Below are 27,882 nucleotides of genomic sequence, written 5' to 3' on the forward strand. Positions count from 1 at the left end.
AATTACCATAATGCTGGATTTTCAGGATCCATATCCATCTACTTCACATGTAGGACTAGTTGCTTAGGCACTATTCTGCTCAGCAGTTAAAATCTTTCCCAGGTTTTAGCTCCACCCTCTTCTGATAATGCTCTGCATTTGCTGTTTTTCTTCAGATTTAAGTATACTAAGTGCACTAATATGTCATAGCCAGTCCATACTGTATATAACAAAAATCTCTTAGCCTTATTCATATCCCTACATCAATGACAAGTGAAGTGAGAGGGCATATTGAAATTTTGAGATGTGGATCGAGACATTTGATCATTATGATAAGCAAAAAACTTTTGTATGATACATGATCCAGTCCATCCACATAAACACAGAGTTCCCAGTATATCCTCTTGGGTGGTATCTTTATAGAAACCTGCTGATTACTGATGTCAAGGCAAAAATGGGATTTAACATTGCATTTAATTTATATTTTCATGAGTAAATATGTAAAGAAGCTCAAGTCATACCTGTGAAGTGACCTGTACCTTAATAAAACAAGCCTTATGCTTCAAGAACAATTCTTAATTAAATTTGTTATAACAATAGACAATGTAGTCACAAAAGCCATCTAGATACAATTACTTTTGATGATTTCTGTTCCAAATTTTCAGTTATAGGGATTAGAAAAAAACAGTATTGTGAATATTCAAAACATGATAACTTGTACTTGTGCTTGGTATATGGGAAGAGTGAGGTGCTGTGAAGATAGGTGAAGGCTGCCAGCCTAGCCAGACAGAATTCTGTAGATTAATATTTACAAATGACATAATTATGTAAGCCACAAGCTTGTTCTCTTAAATGTGAAAAGACTGCATTGGGTATTGAACTGTAAAAATGGAACAACAGTGCACTCTGTTGTAAGAAAGCTAAGTCAAGCATTTTATGATGTCTTTGATGTCAAAATTCGGAGCCAATATGTCTAGATAAAGGCATTCTGCCTATTGTTTTGAGGCCAGAGTTAATGGCTAGAATTTGCATGCGTACTTTTTTTATTGCTCTGGCTTCCTGATCAAGGGCTATTACCCTCTGAGAGTCTGTTAGCCTGGGAACCAGAAAGAAATGATGTAATCTGAAATGAATCAGTGGTACTGTGTTATCAATTTAAGGACAGAAAGAAGGAGAGCATTAGAGCATTTTTGTCTTGAGAACATCCAACATAACCAGCAGTGTCTTGCTCTAGATGTAAGTTATTTAGAAATGTGTTTTCTCTTAGAAATAGCTGGGAATTAAGAAGATTAGACTAAGTGTTTTTCTGTGTTATTAGAAACTTTTTATGGTATTATTTTAAGTACTTCTCTGTGATCTCTGAACTCTTGACTAGCACTGTGTAGTAAGAAGTATTGTCTTGTGTTATTATTTATTGTTTATTATTAAATATTTTTAAAACTTTCAACTGTGGCTGTTTTGTGTAGAGATAATTTAAGTTCTAAGAGTACATTGCATGTATATAGTGATGCTGTAGCAAGTCACTCCAAATAAGTCTTGGCTGTTTGGTCACACTTACCATTTATAATAATATTGCACAGTAATAATTGGATATCCTTTAAGGGACTTTGAGTAGCTGATATTATTGGGTGGTGGCAGCTGGTACTACCTTTTAGATTGGACAGAAAAGGGGCACAGCTGGGGAACCTGTGCCCAGAAGTGTCTGTGTGGTTGTATAAACTCTTATCTCAAAGTGTGTGTGTGTGTGTGTGTGTGTGTGTGTGTGCGTCAGCTACTTAGGCAGGGACACGAAGCACTATTTGGACAGAGAGGGTGCTGGAGGTTTTAGCTTGCCCACTAGGCTGAGATCTGGGCCCTACAGCTGTGTCAGTGGGTAGTCTTATTGGGGACCTGGAGAGAAAGGGAGAGACCAGCCCCAGACTGACTGTGATCTCTGTTGTGCTCTTAAGGGAAATTGTACTTTACTGTGTGTGTATTTATTATCCTTTCCCTATATGGACGCCCCTCACTAGTGTTTGTGGTGAGGATTGAGGCGCCTTGATTGTTGGATCAGTGGGCGTCACACATTAATTGTTTGGCAGGGGTGGGATATCCACACCACATATTAATTGGTTGGCAAATACTAATTGGCTTATAGTGGTGTTGATAGTGTGAATTCCTGTAGCTTGTGTAAAGTGATCACTGAAGGTGTTTTTGTACTCTAAATCAGCCATGCAGTGAATACTTAGAGTTCAGAACACAATTATTTTATCTTTTTTGTTAGCTTAGTTAGTCAGGGAGAGCAGGCAGCATGTCAGCAGAGGAGTACGGAAAGCTGACAAGGAGCCAGCTGGCTGAGATGTACCAGGCTAGGGGTCTGGTGCATGGAAACCTGACTAAGGCAGACATGATTGCAGCTTTGGTCACAGCTGCATTAGAAAACAGCAACCAGGAGGATATTCAGACTAGCAGTTGAGATGTACCACCCTCAGAGAAGGGACAGCTCAGCCATTCTGCAGAGGACTTAAAAATCTATCCGGAGCTAAAAAGACTTGAGTTGGACGCCAGGTGTTTGGAAATAGAAGCAGCTGAGAGACTGAGACGTCTGCAGGATGAGGAGAATTGAGAAACTGCTATGCCTGGAAGCTGAGGAAAAGGACAGGCAGAGGCAGCATGAGAAGGAGATGCTGACTCTTCGCAAGAGTCATGGAGGTAATGGGGAATGGAGTAACTGGACCCGAGAAGCACAAAAGGTCAGTAAATTTCCTCTTCAGTTTAAAGAGGGGGATACTTTTGATAGTTTCATTCATATGTTTGAGAGGGTATGTAAACAGTATGAAGATAACCAAAGGCTCTGTGTACAGTTCCTGACCTCCTTACTCCATGGTACAGCTGTTAACTGTGTTGTCTAAAATGTCTGATGCTGACTGCTTTAATTATACTATGGTTAAGAACTGTTTGTTAGAATTGTTTAAGCTAACACCTGAAATATATAGGAAAATGTTTCATGAGCACAGACACAAGGCAGATGAAAGTGTGTGTGAATATGTTGCTGAACTGAGCACTTATTTTCAAAAGTGGGTGAGTGGATGTCAGGTTACCACTTTTGAAGGGCTGGCAGACCTTTTGTTGAGGGAACAAGCCCTTAGCACTTTGCCTGAGGATATGAGGATCTGGTTAGCTGATAGACAATGTGCTACTATAGATGAGTTGGGGAAGAAGGGAGACCTATACCTAGCAAGCAGGACATCCCTGCACAGGAAAGAGACCCCAGGACTGCTCATGGGTCTAAAGGAACTCATGGTGGGCAGCACAGACTACCCCAACAGAATCTGCCAGTAGCAGGGGAAGCCACTAGTCCAGGTACACATCCAGGACCTAGGGTTAAATGTTTTGAATGCAACCACTGGGGCCATGTGGAATACCAGATGTCCACAAAGGCAAGGTGGGGAACAAAAGGTGAGGGAGCCAGTAAGTGGGAAAGGCAAAATGCCAATAGTAGGTTGTCTTTAGACAACAGGGGTACCAAATTACCATCCTGCAGATGTCCTGATAGGGAAGGATTTGGATGAGGCAGTACCATGTGCGTATGCAGTTACACACAGGCAAGGAGACAAGCATGTGAGTCTGGTAGCCTGGGGGAGACCCAGACAGACTGCATACTTGCAGCCAGGACTGGTGAGGTCGTTACTTCAGGAAGGAAGCTACACTGTAGCAGTGAGACTGAAGGTGAGCTACAGCTGCTTGTGGGTACTGATGTTCCCTTGGACAGAGTGACTGCAAAGGTAGAGGTGAGTAGTAGTACCCAGGCTAACAGTGAGGCACCACTGTCAGAGGATGCCAGACTTCCTGTGGAAGGGGAGCTGGGAATGGTTACAAAGTGACAGTTGAGACAGGCTCAGCTCTCAGACCATACACTGCAAGGCCTGAGGCAGGTAGCTAGTAAGGCACCCGATTCTCAAGGGAAGGGGGATTCTGTATACTGGGACAAAGGGTTACTGTATAGAGAGTGGACCCCTGAGGGAGGGCTAGAAGGTGAGAAAATACAGCAGTTGGCAGTGCCTAGAGCCTACCATCTGGTGCTTCTGGCCATAGCCCATGATATTCCCTTGGCAGGTCATATGGGGATAAAATATACAAAGAGACGTATGTAACAGGGTACTGCAGGACCTGTGAGCAGTGCTAAAAGGTAGGCAAGGCAGGAGACAAGGTGAGAGCTCCTTTGATGCCTTTGCCTGTGATTGAGGAGACATTTCAGAGGGTAGCTATGGATATTGTGGGGCCTCTGAGTACCCCAAGTTCCACAGGGAAAAAAGTATATCCTAGTGGTAGTGGATTATGCTACACGATACCCGTGAGGCAGTGGCTCTGTCCTCCATTGAGGCAGAAAAGGTGGCAAATGCTTTGTTACAGATTTTCAGAAGGGTAGTTTTCCCAAAAGAAATACTGACTGACAGAAGTGCCAATTTCATGTCAGACCTGCTGGCTTATCTGTAGAAGTCCTGTGGGATGAAGCACCTGAAGATCACCCACTACCATCCCCAGACTAATGGTCTTGTTGACTGGTTTAACTCTACAATGAAGTCCATGCTACAGGCATTTGCACACCAGTTCAAGAGGGAGTGGGACAAATATTTGCCCCGTCTGTTATTTGCTTACATAGAGGTTCCCCAAGAATCCACAGGTTTTTCACCCTTTGAGTTGCTGTATGGCCATAGGGTGAGGGGACCTCTAGATTTAAATCATGATGAGTGGGAAGGTGACTGTGAACCTCATAAGGAGTATGTTGTGGCATATGTCCTAAACCTCAGGACAAGGCTCAGGGAACTCATTGGCCCAGGAGAACCTGACAGAAGCACAACAGAAAATGGTGTGGTATGACAGGAATGATCAAGCTAGAGAGTATGCTGTGGGGCAGCAGGTAATGGTTCTCATTCCTGTCAGACTAAACAAGCTGCAAGCAGCTTGGGAGGGAACCTACAAGGTGGTAAGAAAGGTAAGTGATGTTAACTACATGGTGGAACTGCTAGGCAGGAGGCAGGGGCACAAACTGTACCATGTTAACATGACGAAACCTTACCATGATAGGGAGGCCCTTGTGTGGAGCATTTGCAGTGGATTGCAGGAGGAGTCTGAGGGAGATCTGGTGACTGATCTCCTCAGTGAGGCTCGGACTGACACCTCAGTGGAAGGGGTAGCAATGTCCCAGCAGCTATCTCCTACTCAGGTTTGAGAAATCTGAGCACTGTTACAGGAGTTTGGGGACATTTTCATTGGGAAACCAGGGTGCACCCTCCTGGTGCAGTACCAGGTGGATACAGGACCCCAAAGGCCTATTAGGCAGGCCCCTTATAGGGTGCCTGAGAGAGTCAAACAGACTCTGAGGGAGGAGATATGGGAGATGTTGGAACTAGGGGTGATTCAAGAGTCTAACAGTCCCTGGGCCTCCCCAGTGGTGCTGGTGCCAAAGATGGATGGCAGCACCAGGTTCTGTGTGGACTACAGGAAATTAAATAGTCACACAGAGTCAGATGCTTACCCTATGCCTAGGACAGATGAGGCCCTAGAGCATCTTACCAAGAGTTACTGGCAGGTGCCCTAGACTCCCACTGCTAGAGAGAGGTCAGTCTTTGTGACTTCTTTTGGCTTGTATGAGTTCACAAAGATGCCCTTTGGGATGAAAAATGCCCCAGCAACTTTCCAGAGGCTGGTAGATCATATCCTAGCAGGAGGGTTTGCGCTTGGTTACCTAGATGATATTGCCATCTACAGCCATTCCTGGCAAGAACACCTTTAATCTGTCAGGGAGGTGCTGGGAAGACTACAGAGGGCAGGGCTGACCATTAAGATGAGCAAATGTCAGGTGTGTATGGCAGAAGTCTCCTACCTGGGACATAGAGTGGTAAGATCAGGCCAGAACCTGCCAAAGTGGAACCATTCAAACATGGCCTGCACCTGTTACCAAAAAGCAGGTGAGGGCATTCTTAGGGACAGCAGGGTCTACAGCAAGTTCATCCCCAGTTATAGTACCATAGTTGCTCCCCTCACAGCTCTGACAAGAAAGAACAGAGCCAGCCAACAAAATGCGAAGTTGCTAAGATGGAACCCAGGGTTGCAAGCATATGATATGTCAGTGCAGCACCGCAGTGGGATTAGCAATGCTAACGCAGATGGGCTCTCAAGACAGGAAATGGGGTAAAGTATACTCAGATAGACCTAACCCTCTCAAGCAACATTTCTCAAGGGTCACTTGAAAACCTAGCTTGAGTTCTCTGGGGGGTGATGTGTGAAGATAGGTGAAGGCTGCCAGCCTAGCCAGACAGAATTCTGTCATTTGTAAATATTAATGTAAGCCACAGGCTTGTTCTCTTAAATGTGAAAAGACTGCATTGAATATTGAACTGTAAAAATGTAACAGTGCACTCTGCTGTAAGAAAGCTAAGTCAAGTAACAGACTGTATTAATTTTACAAAGTCACAAATAAGCAACTGCATTGGCATTCCACTGCAGGAACTGTTAATTGAAAAAGCACAACATGTATATGCTCTGGCCATGAGAAAGCAGCCAAGACCTGCATTACTAACAATGTAAACCTAGCAGCAGAAGGAAGTGATCCTGACAAAATTATGGCAAAAGGGCAAAGTATTAGAAGTTGGAGATAGTTGAGAGTTTGGAGAAAATGATTATCCACTGTGCCCCAGGCAGAAGAAAAACACATTTAGTCCGTCACTCAGGGAATGTCAAGAGGCAGGTGTGAGATTCAAGCTTTTGTATCCAGCTGTCTTCAGAGTATTTCTCTTGAAGGATCAAAGTCAATTTTTGATACAGAACAGGCTATGGAAGACATACAGCAGTTTGTTCAACAAAAAGTGAGCCATCAGCAGAAGGGGGAAAATGTTTGGAAGACAGAGAAAAACACAGGAGTTGATGAGAAGAATCAGGAGTAGCTTGAAAATGAACCCGAGTCTGATGCTGAAAGATTGAGATGAACAGCAAGAAGACCAGCAACAAAAAAATTAGTGAATAAATGTGAGACAGCAAAGCACCAATCTCTTTTGTGATACATGGCTGTATAAGAAAAAAGTTGAAAGAGTGGATGTTTCCAACTTCCAGCTAGATATTCAAGCTAAACGCCAAAAAGTGTATAGTCATCCCAAATGGCAAAAAACAAATCCATTAAAATACATAGGTGGTAATCCATTATTAGGGAACCAAGTAATATAGGGAAGTAGGGACACAAGTTGATAGCAATCTCATAGAACAACCTTAATTAAGCCCAAGAGAACAAGAACCCCATTCACCTATCTGAAGGGTTTACATCAGCCAGCCTCCACATGGTGCCTCTTCCATCTGCTCTCAGGCTCAGGCCCACCATAACACTGTACCTGCTGGACCACCCCCCTGCTGAGTACAATGAGAGAAAAAAAGTACCAAACCAAAGTCACAGAGAATCAAAAAGACAACTCAAACAGACTGCCAGATGCTGCCGGTAAAAGAAACTCCAGTGGCATACGCCTGCATGCCGCCTCCAGCTCTAGGTGATCTGTGCCTCATGTAAGCCATGTCCAACCGGCCATAATGCACATGCCAATCCAAATCCAAAATCCAATAAAGAGACTCAAGAGACGAACCACAGCAGTGAGATAAATAGGAGGAAAGAAAGAGGAGAGCAGAGAGATTCAGATTCATTCCACTTGAAATAAAATCCCAGTCAGGGTTAGGCAGAGTCCTCACTGACTCTCTTCTCTTCAAGAGGAATCTTGATTGGTGGATGGGAGAGATCGGGGATATTACAGATGACTTCTGTGTCACTGTTAGACAGAGGCACAGTATACTAAGCTAAAAAAAGGGCAAAAAAAATAATTTAAAATGGGTGGCGAAAGCCAAACACACTCTGACTAGGCTTATAAATGCCCTAGGGCAGATAGCCTAGTATGAACCTATGTTGACTTTGTTAAACTTGTGGGGAGCTAAAAGGCATTTGCCTCACTATGTCATTATTGATTGGAAACACTCTAAGTAAAACAATTTCTGTTCTTAACAGTATTTCTATGAAACCTTTCATGATATAAATTGCATGTTTTATAATAAAGCATTTATTCTTGCATGGTATAAAGATACTAAAGTAAACAGAAGAATGCCGCTGAGGACTACATTTTCTCTCTTATGTTTCCATGAAGACAAGCTGATAACAGGGCAATAAAAAGCCAGAATACTGGTTTCTTCAATGCTAAAAGTTAATGTTTTCTGAATGCATGCAAGCTGTTTTTCACATCTGGGAGGGGAATGAAGATAAGAGAGAACAGACTCCTATTAGTGCAATGACATGCATCTTAGCATGGATAACCTCAGCTTTAAGTTAATTAAGACCTACATTTGCAGCTGTCTATTTGGGATAATTGTTCCTTTTAGGAGGTTAAACTTCATTATTTGAAGATACACATAGTATTATGCATTTGTATTCAGTGTTATGGGATGTTCTGGTTGTATACATGCTTTTTTGTCTGAGGGTTTTCATTTAATTTAAAAAAAGTTTTATAAAATATAAGATAGGTTCCAATGTTTATGAAAAGAAAAAAGTGTATAAAGGATCCATCTGCCAAAAATTAGTGGGTGCATGTACTACAAAAGCTGGAAATAGACATTTTAAAAAGCTGTCATATATAATAGATGGGAATAATAACTTCTAATCATAATGGCAACATTTTCCCATTTATCTTTGAATGTGAATGGCCTCACAGGTAGAGACAAAAAGGAAACAATATTTAATTATATTCAGAAATGCATAATGCAAATAGCAATTCTACAGGAAACACATCTGGAAAGAACTAAGCATGTGAATTTGGTAAAGAAAGGATTTCAAGATGGATATTCAGCAGAATATCAGGAACAAAGCAAAACAGGCCTACTTATATTAATTACTAGGGGAGCCCCAATAGTGACAGAGGGGAAGAATAAATAATAATGGAAGGACTTGTGGTTGGAAGGGGCTACTGGCAAGGAATAAGGATTGTGGTGGCATGTATTTATATTCCACATAGTACTATTATTATGGAGCTTTAAAAAATTAGGAGAAATGATCAATCAATCAATCACTTTTCAGTTGGGAATATTACTTATAGGTGGACTGGAGTTTGATTTTCAACAATGAGGATGTATCTTCAGGGTCCAGAAGAGAAACTATAATAAAAGAATCTATAGAAATCTATGAAAATGTTTGGTATGTAAGACATGACTTCAGTAGTAGGGACCAGGACAGAATTTACTTACTATTCCCCAAAGTACAGTAACTGGGCTAGACTAGACAGAAATTACATTTCACAGGAACATATGCATTTAATTGAGAACTTAGATGCATATCCAATAACTATTTCAGATCACGCACCAATAATTACTAAGATAAAAATGCATGTAATGATATAAAGATAAGACACTGGTGCTTCCCCACCTACCTGTTAAAAAGAGAGGAATCTTAGGAATGGATAGTAGAAATTATTCAGGAGTTATTACGAAACGTTATTAGGAATAACTAATAGGAAATAATAGCTATTAGGAATAATTAATAGGAAACAATTAGGAAGAGTAATTCGTTATTAGGATAGTACTTCAGAAGTCACCAAGTGAGATAAAATAAAAGTGGAGTTTAAAAAGGGTAGAAATAAAGGAAAAGGAGAAGATATGGTTAAGAGGTAACAATAATTATTTAGAGGGGCTGACAAAAGTAAAAGTATTACAAAATAATGTGAAAGAACAACAAGAGGAACAATTGCAGAGTACTAAAGAGAAAATAAAGAAATACCTTGATAATATGCATTAGTTTGTAAAGATTGTTGTTAAGCAACTGTTTTCTGACAATGACTCCAGAAGTTGTTGTTTCCAAACTTAGGGAGTCTATAACAAGAAAAATAACCAGAGATCCCATATAGGTATTTGACATATTTCAGAAATTTTATTAAAATTTGTATAAAGCAGGGAAGTGGGGAAATCAAGAAAAAGGTTGGAGGGAGATGCGGCTCAACAATTAACAATTAAGATAACTGGAGATGAGATAAAAATGGTGAAGTATAACCAATCTGCAGGAAAGTCTCCAGGAATAAATGGTATTCCAGTGAAGTTTGGAAGCTAAGAGGGAAGAATGTGGCTAATGATCTGCAAGGTATTATTTAACAGTATTTTAAAGGAGAAAATGCATCAGCATCCTGGAAAAAAAAGGTTGTGGTGGCTGTAATACCTAAAAACAGAAAAGACCCATCAGATCCAGCTTCATATATGCCCATTTCAATTTTAAACCATGATTATAAAGTGTTTATGTCTATAATGGCTAAAAGAATGGCAAAGGTGTTGCAACTATTGATAGATATGGATCAAAGTAGTTTTGTGAAAGGGAGGCAAACATTTAATAACATTAATATGAACAATGATGATCCAGGGGGAAGCAGAATGTAAGAAAATACCACTGTTGTTGGTGGGTCTTGATGCAGAGAAAGCATTTGACAGAATAAACTGAGATTTTATGACTAGGGTAATGGAATTATTTGCATTTCCTGATACAATGAGGTTAATTAAGGTGATAGATGAGGAATGGGAGGCAAATATTAACGCAGAAGGGTTCCTTTCTGATGAGAGTGTCTGAACAGAGGAACCAGAGAGGGGTATCCTCTTTCATTTACATTATATTTAGAACCACTGGCAAAGAAAATAAGGGTATGGTAATCAAGAAAAGCTGACTTTACTTGTGGATGATATTATTTTGTACCTGACAAAATCAGAAAAGAACATCTTAGTGCTGTGAAACATTCCGAGACAGTTACGTTTTTTTCCGGGAAATAACATTAATGAAGATAAAACAAAGGCATATGTACCCCCACATGAATTGTTTCAGCACTACCCATATTTATCGGGACATGATAAAATGAAGTATTTAGGAGTATGGGATAAAAAGGACATTGTTATGGCAGCTAAGGATATGTGTGAAGAGAGTAAACAAAAGGTAATACAAAAAAAAACTGAGAAACTAGAAGCTCTTGCTTATGGAAATGGAAAGCAAGATAAAAGGGGTAAACATGTTTTTAGTCCCTTTAGTTTTACACACAGGTTAGGAACAGTTTTATCAACCAGAGAAGAAGTTGTGGATAGTAATTAATAAAGAGATGAAGGATATTATCTTGGAGGGGAAGACAGCAAGAGTGAAATGGGATAAGTTGAGTTGAATCGCCTAGTGGGCTAATGCACTATGCTGTGGTTGACAGTGTACTGGGTTCAAGACTTGGAAGGGGTGATTATTTGGATGGCGCAGTGGTGCAGCGGTAGCATTGTCGCCTCACAGCAAGAGATTCATCGGTTTGATTCTCGGATGGAGTGCCTTCTGTGCAGAGCCTGCATGTCCTTCCTGCATTCATGTGGATTTCCTCCAGGTGCTACAGTTTCCTCCCACGTTACAAAAACATGCATCTTTAGCATTTCTCCCCAGGCCTCTGCTGCAAATTGGCTTCCTTCTAAGTCAGACTTTCCCGGTTAACAAATGTTAAATAAATAAATAAATAAAATAAAATAAATAAGTTGATCCTTCCAATAGAGCAAGGAGGTTGAAGATTACTAGATCTGAACAAATATTTTTGAGCCAAACAAGGCATTTATACATAACAAGAGCAGAGATCTACAATTCAAGGTGGAAAGGGGGTTGGATTCTAGAAATGAAGAAAAAGTTAGATGCAGGTTTTTATGGAGAATAACAGTCATACAAAATATTATATTCATAAAATAGCAGAAAGTATACTAATAACTTAGCCAACATGAGAGTGGAGAAAGAAGATTCTGTTGAGAGGGATGACTGCAATTAGGGATTCAGAGGATGGGCAAGAGGGGGATGAAATTTACTGGAGGAAGTTGGCAAAGGAACCGAGGTATTGGGAACAAATAATTAAAGCTGGAAAGGTGATAGAATGAGAAGAGACCAAGACGACATTTGGACTGTAGGCTAGAGTTTGCCTTCCCTGATATCAGTGTACAGGCAAAAAGAAAGGGCTAGGGGAATGCTAAATAAGAGACCTGCACTATCTGAGTTTTTATTGAATCTAGAACATAATCTGTTGTTAAAAAAGGGATAATTAGCAGAGCATATAAAATATGGACTCAATCAGAGGTCAGAAAAGATTTGAGAGAGAGATTAAATAAGCAATTTACAATGGAACAATTGGAAGACTTATGCATGGCTCTCAAATATGCAGCAAAGTCTAGAAGATGTAGGAGTTTTACCTTGAAGTGTTTTCATAAGTACTTTTATACTCCAAACAGACTCCAAAGAATTTTTCATCAGGAAGATGGCAAACCTTGGAGCTGTAATTGTGGAAGAAAGAAGTACCTGAGAGCATTTGTATTTGAGTGTAATGATTTGGCAAACTTTAAAAGTTCCCCAAAAAGTACTTTGTGAGGAATACTGGACAAGCTGGGATACAGGACCTGAACTGTCAAGATATAGTAAGGCCTTGTTAAGCTTAATTTTGATAGCTGCCAAAAAAAAGCAATTACTAGAAAAAGGAAATTGAAGTCTAATCCAGCTGTATTTGAAGTACTGAGTATTGCAATAGAGCTAAAAAGAACAGGAAGTAGGATGTTTAGAAAGGGGTAGGAGTAAATTACATAGAAAAAATGCAAATTGTGAGAACAATACATGAAGAAAAATGTTTTGGAGAAGGGGTTTAAGAGAAGGCAGGAAATGAACAATTTATGTAATGTTGTATTGACTATATTGTATAGAACAATACATGTGATGTATAATGTTTGTAAATGTGGACTTCTTAATATGGTTTGATTACTTTTATATAAATGTAATTTTGACTGTGTCACAGGTGACAATTCAATAAAGGCGTTTAAAAAAGAATTAAGCTTTTGTTGAGGAAAAAAATGAGAGAGCTGTGGAGTAGTTTCTTTTAGTCATTTGCCATTGTTTATTATGTTTTATAAGAATGGTTTACAAGATTATGTAAATTGCGATGTTTTAATGAAAGACCCCTACTCTTTTTGATAAGTGCTGTAGACTCTTTTACATCTATATGAACGACCATCAACTCATTGGATCTCTAAGTAATGACTCATCTTAAGGATTGTATGGCTATTTTATAAAATACATAAATTTCATGCAAATAGACAGTATGTTAAAATAATACTTAAGCACGGCTTCTAATGTAGTTCCAAACCTTGCAACAGTACATTCTCCTGACTCCAAACTTCAGAGCATTTCCTCTTTTCTTTATTACTATCCATCTTATTCGAAACAACATTACAGTATTGCCAACGGGAATACCATTAACTCTTTCTGCTGATAGTCAATAAAACATATATGGTATACAATTAATAAAAATAACATGAGATGGACCAAAATGTTCCAGCATATGGCTCTATGTAATTTTATTAAGTTCACTACACTGCAGATATTTAGAAGTAATACTTCCCCTTACTTACCTGTATGCCCGTCATTTCTTTCTCTTGCTTGCTTTGCCATGCTTTACATTCTTTAACTTTCAATTCTAGAGATGCTAAAGCCATTTTCATCTTCTCCTGTGGATATATAAAACATGATTAAACTATATAAATAACACCGTGGGCTGCAAAAGTGTTATGACCACTTTACAAACAAGGGCAATGCAAATATATGGCTATAATACCTACAAACACAGATTGGAAAGAATAGGTACAGAGACAGAGACACATGCAGGCTCACTAGTGAGATAAGAGAAGCACCAAAGAGTTACATAAGTACAGGATGAACTCATTCCTTAATTCGACTCTTAAAAAGGACAGCGGTAGAATAAAACCTGAAAAGACACGTGGTCTCTATCATACAAATAAGACAAAATAGAAAGCATCAAGATATGTAGCTGCAGTCATCGTCGCCCCATAGAGTGCCATCAGTGTCAAAAACATAAACAGGAAATGGGTAAGGTCGCTCAATTCTTTACTTAATAGTACGCCTACACTATCTTTTAATGCCAATTTCACTTACTTCACTTTTTAAAAAAATTGATTTCATCAATCTCAGACGTTAAAAGAAAAAAAGGTAGACGACCTATAAAATAATATAATAATAATGATATTCCTTACGATGCCAAGGACTGCCAAGAATTCAACACACTAAACTATTTTCTAAAGTTTATAAACTTCAGTATTTACATCTATCTATTTATGTATATCTATATATATTTTTTTCTGGGGTAGTCCAATTTCAGGCTCTGCCCGATTGAGCTGATATCAGACTATCTTCCTCCCTTTGTAATTTAAAGACCATGTCAAGCCTTAGTGAAATGATTTAACGTACCAAGCATATAACCACAGATCTATTACATTTATGTTTCTCAGCTACTAGCAAAAAGATGAAGTGTTACTATAGCCATGGACGACTTTTCAGGTCTTTAAAAGAATAACAGCACCACAATAAAAGTGCTTCTGCTCATAAAAAAAAAAAAAAAAAAATGTAACCACGTGTTTTAAATTGGTGCATTGACATGAGAGGAAATGTTTTGTTTCAAGAAGAAATAAAAAAGTCAGATCCTAGTTGTCTAAAATGTACCAACTTAAACCAGTAGCATAGAAAAGAAGAAACTTTTGAAGAGAAGAGGGTTTGCAGAGCAATATGTTCCTGATTCTGACCATAAAAAATGTGTATTTTTTTTTCTTGTACTGTAAATTCTATAGTTCATTGCATGAAAGCATAGAAATGCAGTATTTCTTCTCCCTAAAACTACTGATGTGCTAAAAAGATGAAACTGCTGAAGGTGTATTAGAAATTACATACAAATGTGTCTGTTCTTTTCAGAGTAAAACTACACCTGAAGTTAAGAAGGTTATAACTAACTTCAGAGCTTTATTTATTTATTTACTTACCATTTGATAAATGAGTAGCTTTCACCAAGGTTATTTGGATACTGGAATTAGACTTGAATATAGGGTCATGGGGTCATAGATAAGTACTAGGCTAGCTACTCTTGTAGGCCATAATAATCTACCCAATTTGGTTGTAGACTAGCCTTCCCTAACCCATAGTTAATAATTACATATTACCACTGATGACATTAACCGAGCTCAGTAATGTGTGGGTACCCATGCCTAGCATGGTAAAGCATTTAGGAGCTGCATCTGTCCATTGGTACAGGGGGCAGTCCTGGGGTAAATGTTCTGTTTCCTATCCACAGATCTAAATTATGCTCAAAAATGGATAGGGATAAACTTTGTTTTATGTGGCTGGGGAGTCTGTTCCATAGCAGTGGCATCCTCTGCAAAACATATTTCTCCCCCAATGGCATCCTCTGCAAAACATACTTCTCCCCCAAACCATTCTGTTGATGTTGCAGAAGAGGTTTAGATCCCTAGACCAACTATTTCTGATGCCAGCTGACTTGCTGATGTGCAGTAAATACATCAGTAAAGGGTCTGAGGATGCCTTGTATGACAAACACTGATCACTTATTAGCAATTTTTAGGATACAGAGTATAGTGCCAGGGCTCTGAGTCGGTCCATGTAGGACATGTTGTTTAGGCCTTGTATCCATTTAGTAAGGTATCTCTGTGGGCATTCCAGACGTTTCATGTGCCTAGTCAGATACATGCCAAATAGTGCATTATATGCAGTGATTGGCCTAATGACGGCTGAGTAAATGGGGACAATGACATCCCTAGATCTAAACTTAATCCCTTTGTCTATAAGCTATGCAATATAGAAAGACGTTCTTACAACAATAGATACAGGTTGGTCAAAAATGTGGTCACTGTCCACATAGGTTTCCAAATCCAGAACAACTGTGTCAGCTCTTATGGGCGTATTGTCGATGTGGTAGTTCCTTGGGGTAGATGATGTCCAAAAGGATACAATAATGAATTTCTTGGCATTTAGTTTCAGGCCATGATTTTGATGCCAGTTATTTATTTAAGACAAACCTTCCTGCAGGATGCCTAAGTCATTTGGGGATTCAGTGATTCCTCCTAGCCTGCAGTCATCTACAAGCTTAGTCAAGCAGAGCCCTTTGTTATTGGTTTTCACTTCAGCAAAGTATATGCCACACAGGAGAGGTCCCAGCACAAAACCCTGGGGCACTCCACTGGTAACTGATCTCTTTGTTGTGGTAACTTCTGTTTTGATTATCTGTGCTCAATCTGTGAGCCATTTGGCAATCTAGTAGGTGACATAGGAGTTTATTTCCAGTTTATTTAGCTTTTCTATTATACCTGAGTGGGGCATTATGTTAAAAGCTTTGGCACACTGGTATGCAGTGCGTACCATTTTGCCTTCATCCATTGCTTTGGTGACTTTTTGAAAAAATCCACAAGGCTAAGTAAGCTTGACCTGTTTTTGACAAATCCAAACTGAGATAGGTCTAATGTTTGAAGGTTCCCTATGTCATGACTGATTAATTCCATAACTCTTTCCATGGCTTTGTACAAGATCTCTTCTTTTGAAAGCCCGTCATATTATTCAGACATAGAAAGTTTACACAGTCAAAAATGTACTAAATGTTCCATATTAATGTGTAAATTAGACTCAGTAAAAGACATACATCACACTAAATAAATACATATACCACTACAACCACCATAACATCTACAATAGAAATAAATTATACATATATAGGAGGTACAAATTTAATCAAATTTGTTTAAAGTCATCATCTGTTTTTTCACCACATTTTGGTAGCTAAAACAAATGGTCGACAGGTGTGCGAGACTGCACATTCCCTGGGATTGCAGAATATGCTATTTCTCTGGTACTGTGCTATCTTGGAGTTAAAATAATAATTTAACGGTAGGTGTGGGAGGGGTGTAGTCCCCCACATGGAGGCTGCAGGGGACTTATCCCCTACAGGAAAAAAAAAAACTTTTTTTAAACTTTTGCATGTACCGAGTTTATTAATCAGTGCATAATAAGTAATGTATTAATATTTGTATTGTTAGCATTGTGTAGATGATGTTAACAATTCAACATTTGGGTCTGTCAATTTAATTTAGAAGATAGATACATATATATATATAGTTATACGGGTCTACTTCATTTGATCGAAAGACCATTTGACCTAAACCCATTCGATCGAAATTTCATTTGATTGAAAACCAGTATTCAAGGCATAAAACTGGGATTTGTCCCCCTCCCCAATGTCGTGCAACCCTGGAGTTGGTATATATAATTAGGGTGGTGTGGGGGGCCACATTGGGGGGGGGGTGGGGGCGGCCCCCCACCTAGTTTCCTTTAAAAGAAGAAAATAAAACAAAAAGTACAGATTTTAAATGAAAATAGGTAGGGGGCTTTGACCCCCACACCCCCCAATGTGGGGGGGCTGCGCCCCCACCCCCCCTAAGTATATATATCAACTCCAGGGTCGCATGACATTGGGGAGGGTGACAAATCCCTGTTATTTGCCTTGAATAATGGTTTTCGATCAAATGGGTTTAGGTCAAATGATCTTTCGATCAAATGAAGTAGACCCAGTTATACATACACACACTACATTTGCACATACTATATATATTTTTACATGTGTGCACACACACAAAATTTTGTAAGCTAGGAAACCCTGTTACTACTTTCCATCCTAAGCACTGTCTCAGTATACTTTTAAGATCATTTCCCTAGTAAACTTGAGATGAGCTGCATATGACTGGCCTGATGAGGGCTGAGTACAGCAGAACAATGACCTCCTTGGACCTAGATGGCATACCCTTGTTTATAAGTTGTACAACATAGAATGATTTCCTTACTATTGTAGGGACACGATGATCAAAGGCCAGGTTACTGTCTATATACATTCCCAAGTCCCTGATTACCGAATCTTCCCTTAGGGGTGTACTACCATAGTGGAAGCTTTGAAGAATACTATTATACACTTCTTGGCATTGAGTTTTAGACTGTATGCAGTGGATTAAAATTTAAATTTGATTAGGGAATAGATAGCTGAAAAGAGAGAGGTATGTGAAAAATGAAGACAGGAATGATGAAAGGTAAAAAGTATTCATACAGTTTTAGCATTTTGTACTAAAAGGTTGACCCATCTCATATAGCAAATGCCCCCTCAAAGTATTAACAGGAATTTTTGCCTATTTTAAAATTTAAACCTCAAGAGAAGCAATATAAGAACATTACTGAGAACAAGGTAAAATTTAACAACAAAAATAATATTTTGCCATAATATTAGTCGCTTGTTAGACTTAACTCTTTAAAATGGTCTGTTGTGAATGTATCCAAATACACAAGTTAAGTCACTAAGGCAAAAGTAACATTATAAACTTAAAACAAAAAAACAAAAAAAAACCTTACATGGAAATAGCAAAAGACTTTAATAAGTGCTAGTGCTTTCATCCACTGTAATACAGACTTCTTCAGAGAAATCATACAGCAGGTCAGAAGTTTGTCATACACTGGATAAAAAGCATTGTTTATAATTAAGTGTCTGAGTTTCAGTTTTATCATTTCATCCTGCTGTGCTATTTTTGAATAATAATTATGTCCAAGGACCACACTGATCATGATCTAAATCACTTGTAAATACCTGCAGCTTTTAATAACACTGTTATATTATAACCTGTCCTTAACTATCCTTTATTGTTATTTTGATGTTATTCACTATGCTGAGGTACTAAAATCGATGTTTCTTACTTAATGTACTTTACATGATTATTTATGAACATTCTTTTTCATTGATTTTATGTTATGACTGAAGATGGTTAATTCACCAGTTCACACACCTGGTGGATTGTGACTGAAACACAAGTCTGCAAGTACAGTTTAAAGTTTTGTTGCATTTTGCAAAATGTGCACACGCACTGTGTTTCACTATGTGCTGACTAGAGAAATGAGAAACAAATGTTTTACATACTCTGTCTCCTGCCCATGCCTTTGTAAGAGTACTACGCTACTTTTTCCATAATATTTTTACTACATAAAAGTAGAAAGGTAAGTAAAGGTCTTGTGAGAAAGGGGAGAAGAAAGACATCACTGATACATAGAAGTTAATAAGTGAAGACAGAAAACAAGAAATAGCACTATGGAAAGGCGTGGAGGGAATGGAGAACAAATTTGAAGACAGAATTATGCTTTGAGGGCATTCAACCTGTAATTAATGATGTTTCTACTGGATGTCCGTAATCCCAAAATCTTCATCATTTTTTTTGTTCCCCTTCCTGTAGCTGGCAATCAGTTACCACCAGTTCCCCTCCTCATTCATTGGGTCTAGTGGACCCACCTTAGCTTCCCGGTGTTTAGCCTGACCCTGGGACTGGTGAGGATATGGGAGTATACTGGTATAGCACCATATTGTTGTTGGAGAGTATGCTGTTAACCCACTCCAACCCCACAGCAGCCTTACAGGCTCTGCAATTGCTGTGTCTGGGAGTCGCATACACAACTTCCAAAATGAGTGGCATTACAGCATATAGCTCGCCCGGTTTTTAATGCTCCTATTGTAGTGAGCCTAGATAGCGTCCCGCCCCCCTTCATATAGTCCCTCCATGGCACATTATGCTAGCTGAACCTGGGTTGTCTGGGGTGCCTACATCACTTATGAAAGTTTCTAATCACAGGGGTGCGTCACTTGTATGGTGTGGTAAAACATTTTGTTTACCAAAATGAACTATGCTACGACCATTGTTCTTGCACCAGTTGCTACTATGGAGTATAGAACAATTGTGAGTCAGTGGAAGATCAAATAACAACATCTAATTTACAGCAATCTGCAAACTTAAACAACCATAGGCCATAACCATCAGCCTGAAAACCTGTGAAACATATTCCAAATTTGAGGTGACCCAGTACTGAGCCCTGTGGTACACCACTGGCAAGTTTTTTTTCCTAGAACATAGTTGTTTCGGTTTACTGCTGAATAAAATAGATGGTAGTGGGTACAATATATGATGTAGTTTGCAGCAGTGTTTTTAATTTCTGTAACTGTTCATTTAGTTGCTTTTGGCATACATTTCCCTTACAGTCTCTTGATCTAGAGGGTCTGCTGACATTTTTATATGAGAAAGGGGTACAAACATGACGGCTGATGTCTTTTCATGGGGAACATAGGAAGTATTACAGCTGATGAAGGAAGAATAATCACAACATGACAAAAAGACTGGAAACATATTACATTACAAACATGTTTTGCAAAATCTGAACTCGCCAAGCTGCTTCAGAATAGATGTACATAGTATTTCACTTCTCATAATTCTTAGAACACATGTACACAGTGCTTAACTTCTCCTTCCTGCTTATTTATACACCCCCTATAGCATTACAAGTGAACTGTGGCCTAAATCTTACTGCTTATGTGTCACCAATCAGAATTCAGAGAGAATGAGGGAATGTGTTCCTACCTTATAGCATGGTATAAACATCATGTTCAAATTAAATGATATCTGTGACATCCTTGTTCTCAAAGGCTGTTTTGAATCATAAGTCACTGAAGTACAAAACACCTCTGAAATAACCTGAAAAAAGAAGGAATGAAAAAACAGTAACACACCTGGCCAATTCTTCTGCATCCTACATAGAGATTATGCTGCCAACTTGTACCCCACAAGTGGACTATACCACCCACAATCCTGCCACTTTAATATGCCCAGTCTCAATATGATCAACTTTGTAGTAAGAGAACTAGATGGCTTACAGCAGTAAACAAGCACTCTCATTTCCAAAAAAAATGTGTAGAGTCCAAATCTGAAAGTAGCAGTAGAGGAAAAGCCCCTCATATGGGCACAGGAGCGTGCCTTTTAAGTATTGTTTCTTAAATATGAATGTCAGATTATTTCATGCATGCAAAGGGACTCATGATACAGAACAGTCTGGATTAACTGAGGACAGTGTCTGTTCAGTTCATTAGACTGTTATTTGTTGTTCCTAGCTTAATCCAGATGTGAAGAGATTGTCAGCATAGGCCACATGACTTTGGACAGGTAACAGACAGTATCATATTTGAGAAATGTGTTACATCAGTTGCTATAATAGTTAAGGTATTTGCTTCCCATGCACAAGGTACAAGGTTCCAAGTTCAATCCTGACCTCTGAACCAATGTCTGTTTGGAGTTTGCATGTGCACCCTATTTCTCTGTGGGGTTCCTCCCACCTCCAGAAGACCTGCTGAGTGTTTCCCATCTCAAACTCACCTAAGAATAGAACTGTGGGCAGCAGCATAGACCCCCTTGCTACAGGGGGAAGAGTTATATAGACCAACCACTTTGGGCATCTACAGTGGTGTGCAGTATCCTCAGGACAGGATACTGCCAAAATTTGCCAGTGATAAGTGGGTTGAGGACCCGATCTATGACAGGAACTCATGCTAATGGTGGGAGGGATGCATGTGCCCCTGCTTGCCAGTGTGTGCCCACCATAAATACCAGCAGCCCTGGTCAATAAGCTACAGCTGCCAGCTTGCATTACCTGGGACAGCTTTGTTGAGTGCAAGATGGATGTAAAACCAATCAACCTATCAAGCATGAACTCAGAATTGCCACATTCATTGTAGGTTCAATGACAGGATGAGGCTTGGAAGTGGATGACATGATGGTAAGGAAGAGGCTAGACATCATATGTATCCAGGAGACAAGGTAGAAGGTCAGTGCAGCAAAGACACTTGGCTTGGGATCCATAGTCTACTACTCAGGCGGAGGACAGGCTAGAAATGGTTTGGGAATTGTGGCGAGGGAGAGGCTTCAGAAGATAGTGGGGGAAATCCTCAAAATTAATGACAGACTCATGGCAATCCGACTCTAGTGTAATGACAGAACAGTACTTATAATCTAAGCTTATGCCGCACAGCAAGGTTATAATACTGAGGAAAAGAGTGCACTCAGACAGTAGCTGCAGGATCTACTAGAGAAAGCAGGACAACAGGAATTGGTATGAATAATGGGTGACCTGAATGCACATATTGGGACAAATAGAACAGGATATGAAGACTGCCTGGAACCACGTGGATGAGGCAACAGGAATAAGGAAGAAGAGGCCATTCTAGACATCTGTCTGACAAATGGATGGATGATAGCCAACACATAGTTTAGAAAAAAGAGGCAGTCAAAAGATCACATACAAGAGTGGCCAACATGCAACTCAGGTAGACTTCCTCCTAGTAAGGATAGAGCACTAAGGTAAAATCAGCAATTGCAAAGCAACCCCCAGTGAAACAGTCATCCCACATCATAAATCGCTGATTACCACAATCAGCTGCAAGCAGTGGTTAGCGAAGGCTCCAAAGTCAACAGAGACCAGACTGAACACATGGACATTGACTGGAAAGAAAGTATAACAGTTCAAGAAATTAATTAGGGCTCTAGCATTTCAGGAAGAAGACGAAATAGGTGGAGTTGAGGAAGAATGGCAAAGTCTCAAAACAGCATGTGTAACAGCTACAGAACATATATAAATTCGAGCCAGGTATAGACATAAGGTACATAAGGAATGCTTGTGGTGGAATGCAGAAGTCCAGGAAGTCATCAAAAGAAAAAAGAGTGCAGGAAAAAGTGGGAGATAGACCAGGCTAGGAAGGAAGTACTGGCTAGCAAATAAAGAGGTTAAGAGAGGAATTGCAATAGCAAAGAAAAAGGCATCAGGGTCACTCTACCAGCTTCTGGAAAGTGATTCACTGGGTGGTGCAAAGAAACTTTATCAGGTTGCAAGGCAAAGACAGAAAAATAAACACGTCAGACACCGTTTATAAGGGAGACCAACAACAACCTTCTCTCCAGTCTACAGGGCATCAGAGGTAGACAGAAAGAGTACTTCCAGCAGCTTTTGAATGAAGAAAACAGAAGCTGTACTGTCCCAGACATAGCATATGGTGACAGAAGAGGAGGAGACCACCCTAGAAGAAGAAAGAACAGCACTAAGGAAAATGAAGTCAGGGAAAGCAGCCTGCTCAGATGAAGACAGATCAGACTTACAGAAACAGTTGCTTGGTGCCAGAGCCATGGACTCAAGCTTAATGCCAACAAATGTATAGTTATCCCCTTTGGGAATAAACATGTACCCATGAATTACCACATAGGTGGCAGTACACAAAACACCGAAAGTGTGATTTGAGACTTAGGGACACAGGTGAATAGTGGTCTCACCTTCGATAGCCACATTGCCACAACAGTCAGGAAATCCTTCTATGTGGCACACCTCATCACTAAGGGCTTTTCGTCCAGAAAAAAGGAGGTCATTGTCCCAATGTACTCATCCCTCATTAGACACATTATAGAGTACAACACCCTGTTTGGTATGTACCTCACAAGGCATCTGCAACAGCTGGAAAGGCCACAGAAATACCTCACTAAAAGAATCACAGGCCTAAAGCAGATGCCCTATGTTGACAGTCTAAAAAACTCCAGCTATACTCTGTGGCATATCGTCTACTCAGAGGTGATCTCTGCTTAACATACAAGGCCATGTCAAACCCTGAGCCTTTGGACATGCTCCACTTAAAGAAATCCCAATCCTTCAGAGCTGCAGACTCCAGGGATCTAAACCTTGTCATCACAATGAACAAAACATGCTGGAGGGATAGGTTCCTGACCAAGAGACTCCCCATACTCTGGAATAGACTGCCCATACATGTCAAGCAGAGCATCTCCTTGGCACTCTTCAAAAGGAATATTGACAATTGGATGGGAGACAGGAAATTCACTTTGGGGATCACGTCAGTAGCCCTGCTAGACAGGGGTCCAGGGAAGTAAATATTGTGGGAAGAAATATCCAGGGAATTGTTATGGCTAGGCTTATATAGGCCCTAGGGCCGATAGCCTAGTACCAACCTATGATCAAGATGTAGGGTGAGATAGGAGAGAACTGGCTCCTGAGGGTACTCATAGTAGTGTGGAGAGAAAGACATGTCCCATATGATCAGAGAATAAGCATATACTAGTGCCTGTGCTCAAGAACAAAGGGAACATTGGGAGGGTGGCCTAATGGTTAAGGTGTTTACCTTGCAAACACAAGGTGCAGGGTTTGAGTTTCACAAGGGATAATTAGCTAGGCTTAAAATGGCTCACAAGGGCAGTTAGTTTAGTACTAATATATGAACCTATGAACCTATGTGGGCAGTTAGAGATATCAAACTCCTATCACACTGTATGAAAGTACTGGCGAGGGTGACTGATAAACGCATACACAGCATTGCAGAAAGGAGGATGAGACATGAGGAGTCTGGATTCAGATCAGGATGCAGCACAACTGGCCTGATGTTTGCAGTGAGACAGCTACTTGAGAAGAAGCTAGAGAAGAGGATAGAGTCCAACTGGGCATTCATAGACTATGAAAAAGCACATGACAAGGTCCCATGAAAGCTGATTTGGGCAGTCCTGAGATGCATCAAAGTCCCAGAAACATTGGTAGAATTAGTGCATGCTATACAGAAGGACCCAATGACTCAAGTACGAACAGTGCTTGGTCTTACAGAGGGATTCCCAGTGGGAGTGGGTGTGCATCAGGGTTCAGCATTGAGCCCACTGCTATTCGTACTGGTGATGGAGTACATTAGCAAACAGGTCAGAGGGGACAGATTAGCAAAGTTGCTGTATGCAGACAATGAGGAATTACAGGCAGACTCTAAGCAAGAAATTCAGCAAAGGATAGGGGAATGGAATGTAAAACTGAAGGCACATGGGAAGAAACGGAGTACAGATAAGACAGTTTGCAATAGCAGCAAATGGGGGAAATTAGAAGAAGCTGAAAACTGAGACAGAAGGGAAAATACTGAAATAGGTTGGTAGCTTTAAGTATCTGGGAGGGGTGGTTGAGGAGAAGGGAAATCTGGATGAGGGGGTCAAAGCCAGAATCAGAGGAGCTGCAGCCAACTAGCACATTGCATCAGGGGTAGTGTATGACAGAAGAATGCCAAAAAAGTTGAAAAGTAAGGTGTAGAAAACAGTAGTGTGACCAATACTACTGTATGGTAAAGAAACCTGGGCAGTAAAGGCACAGGAGTTGAGAAAGCTAGAAGTGATGGAGATGAAGTGCCTGAGATGGGTGGCAGGATGCACACTGTGGGACAGAAGATGAAATGAGGATATTAACAGCAGAAGCAAAACTAACTCCAACTGCAGAAAAGGTCAAAGGGAACAGATTCCGGTGGTTTGGGCACGTGCAGGAAAGCAGAAGACAATCTGGTGAAGAAGGTTTGGGACAAATAGGAAGAAGGCACGAGGAAATGAGGGTATTCAGCAAAAAAGGTAGGCTGATTTTGTGACAGATGACCTGCAACATTCAGGCATGAGTGTTGAAGAAGGTAGGAGAGTAGCACTGAATAGGGAGAGATGGCAACAAGTAACAAGACATCCTGACCTTATGTAGAAAAATGGGAAAAACGGGGATGATAATGAATTGTGGATGATGATGACCTAAACAAAAGCTTGGTTACCCTAAGAGGCCCACAAAGAGTTATTTTAATCCACAGAGAACTAAAAAAAAAGTGCATTTAGCACTGTGTTTACAACTAGCTCATTAAGGGGTTCAGTCCTACGTTACCAACGTTTACTACTAACCTAACCTCACTTTAACATTGATGAAGAGGATCCTGAAGAAGGTTTAGAGACATTCATCTGCATTTTCTGCAGATGATCTTAAGACCTTCAAGCGGAATGAAATAAAAAAACAAAGCAGACATGAAGTGGAAAGGAAAAAATGGTGCTGCTTATGGTCAGGAATATAACAAAAACAAATAATACACAGAAGCAAAGGAAGCAGTAATTAACTCATTCAGGCCTACAGTGCCTTTTGGTAGCTTTCAGTAAACACTCATACCTCCTTATGGTGTTCAGACCTTTTTTGGCCCTGGCTTCTTTAACTAAGTGACTTTCTTGCTAACAATACGAAGTATTAGAAAGAGCAAGGAGTCATTAACAAAAAAAAACAACTAAGATTGTTAACCTAGGATGTCCCGCACTAGACAAATGAATCACTGTCACTTAGTATTGTGCAAATTTTTATAACTGAGAGACCTACATGTTGTTTAGGGATATGGTGTGAAATGATAAATTCATTACCAGTGTGTCCATTGATACTGCTTTATACTGGAGATATTGCTAGCTGTTTGTTAGTAATTATGGAAATAAGCAGGGTCGGTGTTAGCATTTTTGGGGGCCCCAGCAAATGTCAAGTTAAGGGCCCCTTGGGCACTTGTAGTCTAAGTGTCACCTGTCACAGCCACTCTAATAATTTGGAGCTTTTCTTCCTGGGCCTCCTGTTGAAAAAGGGCTTCTACCCAGTCGGACAGTCCCAGTAAAAAATGTCAGTATTTCAGTAGTAAATATTGCATCTCTTTCGAATGTGGGGTGGGAAACCATAGCACCCAGAGGAAAGTTACACGAACAGGGAGGTTATGCAGATTCTCCACAGAAGTCATCCCAGCTGAGAATTGAACCAGGGAAGCTCTTGCTCTGAGGCAATAATATCTGTTAATCACAGGGTTCAGATTTATCACGCTGTATAAGTACAGTTCTTACTTTGAAAAGAACAATTAACTGTGCTATATTTTCAAGCTTGTCACTCAAACATTTCTTAAGTTACTGTGTATACACCCCTGAGATTTCACCTGTGTCCCTGCAAGACAGGGGCATCGGGTGCTGACTTGTTGGAACAAGGGCTAAATTCTTGGCTAGACTTGTAAGGGCTTCAGGGCCAATAGCCTAGTAACTTCCTATGATCCCATGATCCTCCTAAGCAACCTTTTAGTTCATGCTGCAAACATGTAGAAGTAGTACACACAGACTGGCCTGCAGCTACCATATTCTTATGTGCCACACTATGTTGGCCCATCTCACAAAGGAATATTCACAGTTATTGGCATTTTGTTGCAACAATGACACATTAAAAAACCTCTATGTGATGAGTTGGACTTAGGTGAAACGGTGCCCTAGGCACTGCCTACTGTTTTATCCCCCTAACACACACACACACACACACACACACACACACACACACACACACACACACACACACACACACACACACACACACACACACACACACACACACACACACACACACACACACACACACACACACACACACACACACACACACACCCTCCAGTGCTTCCTGCTGTTTCACCCCCTCTTGTGCTCCCTACACTATGCACATTACTTTTTTCTTCCTTTTCTCAGACTTTGCCTTAACTCTTTCAACTTTTTAAGACACTATATCTTTCTATATGCTCTAAAGTACATTTTAAAGTCTTTTTTTTTTGTACAGAACTTTTTCATCCAATGATGGCTTGAACAGAAATAATGATTAAGGAAAGAAATTCTGTGCTGCTGTTCAACTTCCTTGCATCCTTTTCAATACACCTTTCCTGAGCAAGGCAGCACAATAATAGCCTTTTAGAAAATTATTCAGTTAAGTTGAGCTCCTAGAAGCCATAGGGTTTATGGATCCTCCTCTGGGATGCTCTAATGGTGGCCTAAACAGAAATCCTGAGTAAGAAAAGAGTTTATCCTATTTTTTCTCTCAAGGAAGACATAGGTCATACCCAAGGCTTAATGCTCAAGACTGACAAAATAGCACACAATAAACAAGCCAATTGTTGTGAGGATACACAGATCCTATTTGGGAATGATAACTGCCACCCTAACCCCCCCCCCCCCAAAAAAAAAAGAGTCACTGCCTGTGCATTCCTCTGGTGTTAGATTGGGATGAAAGCAGAGGATCAAATGGCCACAGTCACATATTTCAACTGACTGCTGTCATACATATACATCACGTCTCCTCACCCCAAACCCTCTATGGCAGTCACCTGCATAACTGCCTACACATCAGGAAAGTGAAAATAAATAATTATTACATAACGTACTCCACTTTGTTGCTCCTAGACAGTACACTGCCCCTACGTAAACCTTTGTACATCTCTGAGATCTGTGAGAAAAGTAAAAGAAACAATGAACACACTGTCCCCAGCCCAAACACAAGCTATAATGACCTCCTGT

The 27,882-nt window shown here is 40.1% G+C and overlaps 2 protein-coding genes across 2 annotated transcripts in view; both read right to left on the reverse strand.

Moving 5' to 3' along the window:
• LOC122814368 (zinc finger protein 729-like) overlaps nt 1–27,882 on the reverse strand; it is a 600,102-nt gene that overhangs the window by 331,824 nt on the left and 240,396 nt on the right. The window contains exon 10 of the mRNA XM_044086953.1: nt 13,420–13,515. Within this exon, the coding sequence (XP_043942888.1) occupies nt 13,420–13,515 (96 nt within the window). The remainder of the gene's footprint in view (nt 1–13,419; nt 13,516–27,882) is intronic.
• The window catches only part of LOC122813849 (zinc finger protein 676-like), a 126,867-nt gene that overhangs the window by 89,425 nt on the left and 9,560 nt on the right, over nt 1–27,882 (reverse strand). Inside the window, exon 2 of the mRNA XM_044086386.1 lies at nt 13,420–13,515. Coding sequence (XP_043942321.1) covers nt 13,420–13,515 — 96 coding nt within the window. The remainder of the gene's footprint in view (nt 1–13,419; nt 13,516–27,882) is intronic.

Source organism: Protopterus annectens, chromosome 10.part0, assembly GCF_019279795.1.
Source record: "Protopterus annectens isolate FY-2018-M chromosome 10.part0, PAN1.0, whole genome shotgun sequence".
In the NCBI taxonomy this organism is placed as follows: domain Eukaryota; kingdom Metazoa; phylum Chordata; order Ceratodontiformes; family Protopteridae; genus Protopterus; species Protopterus annectens.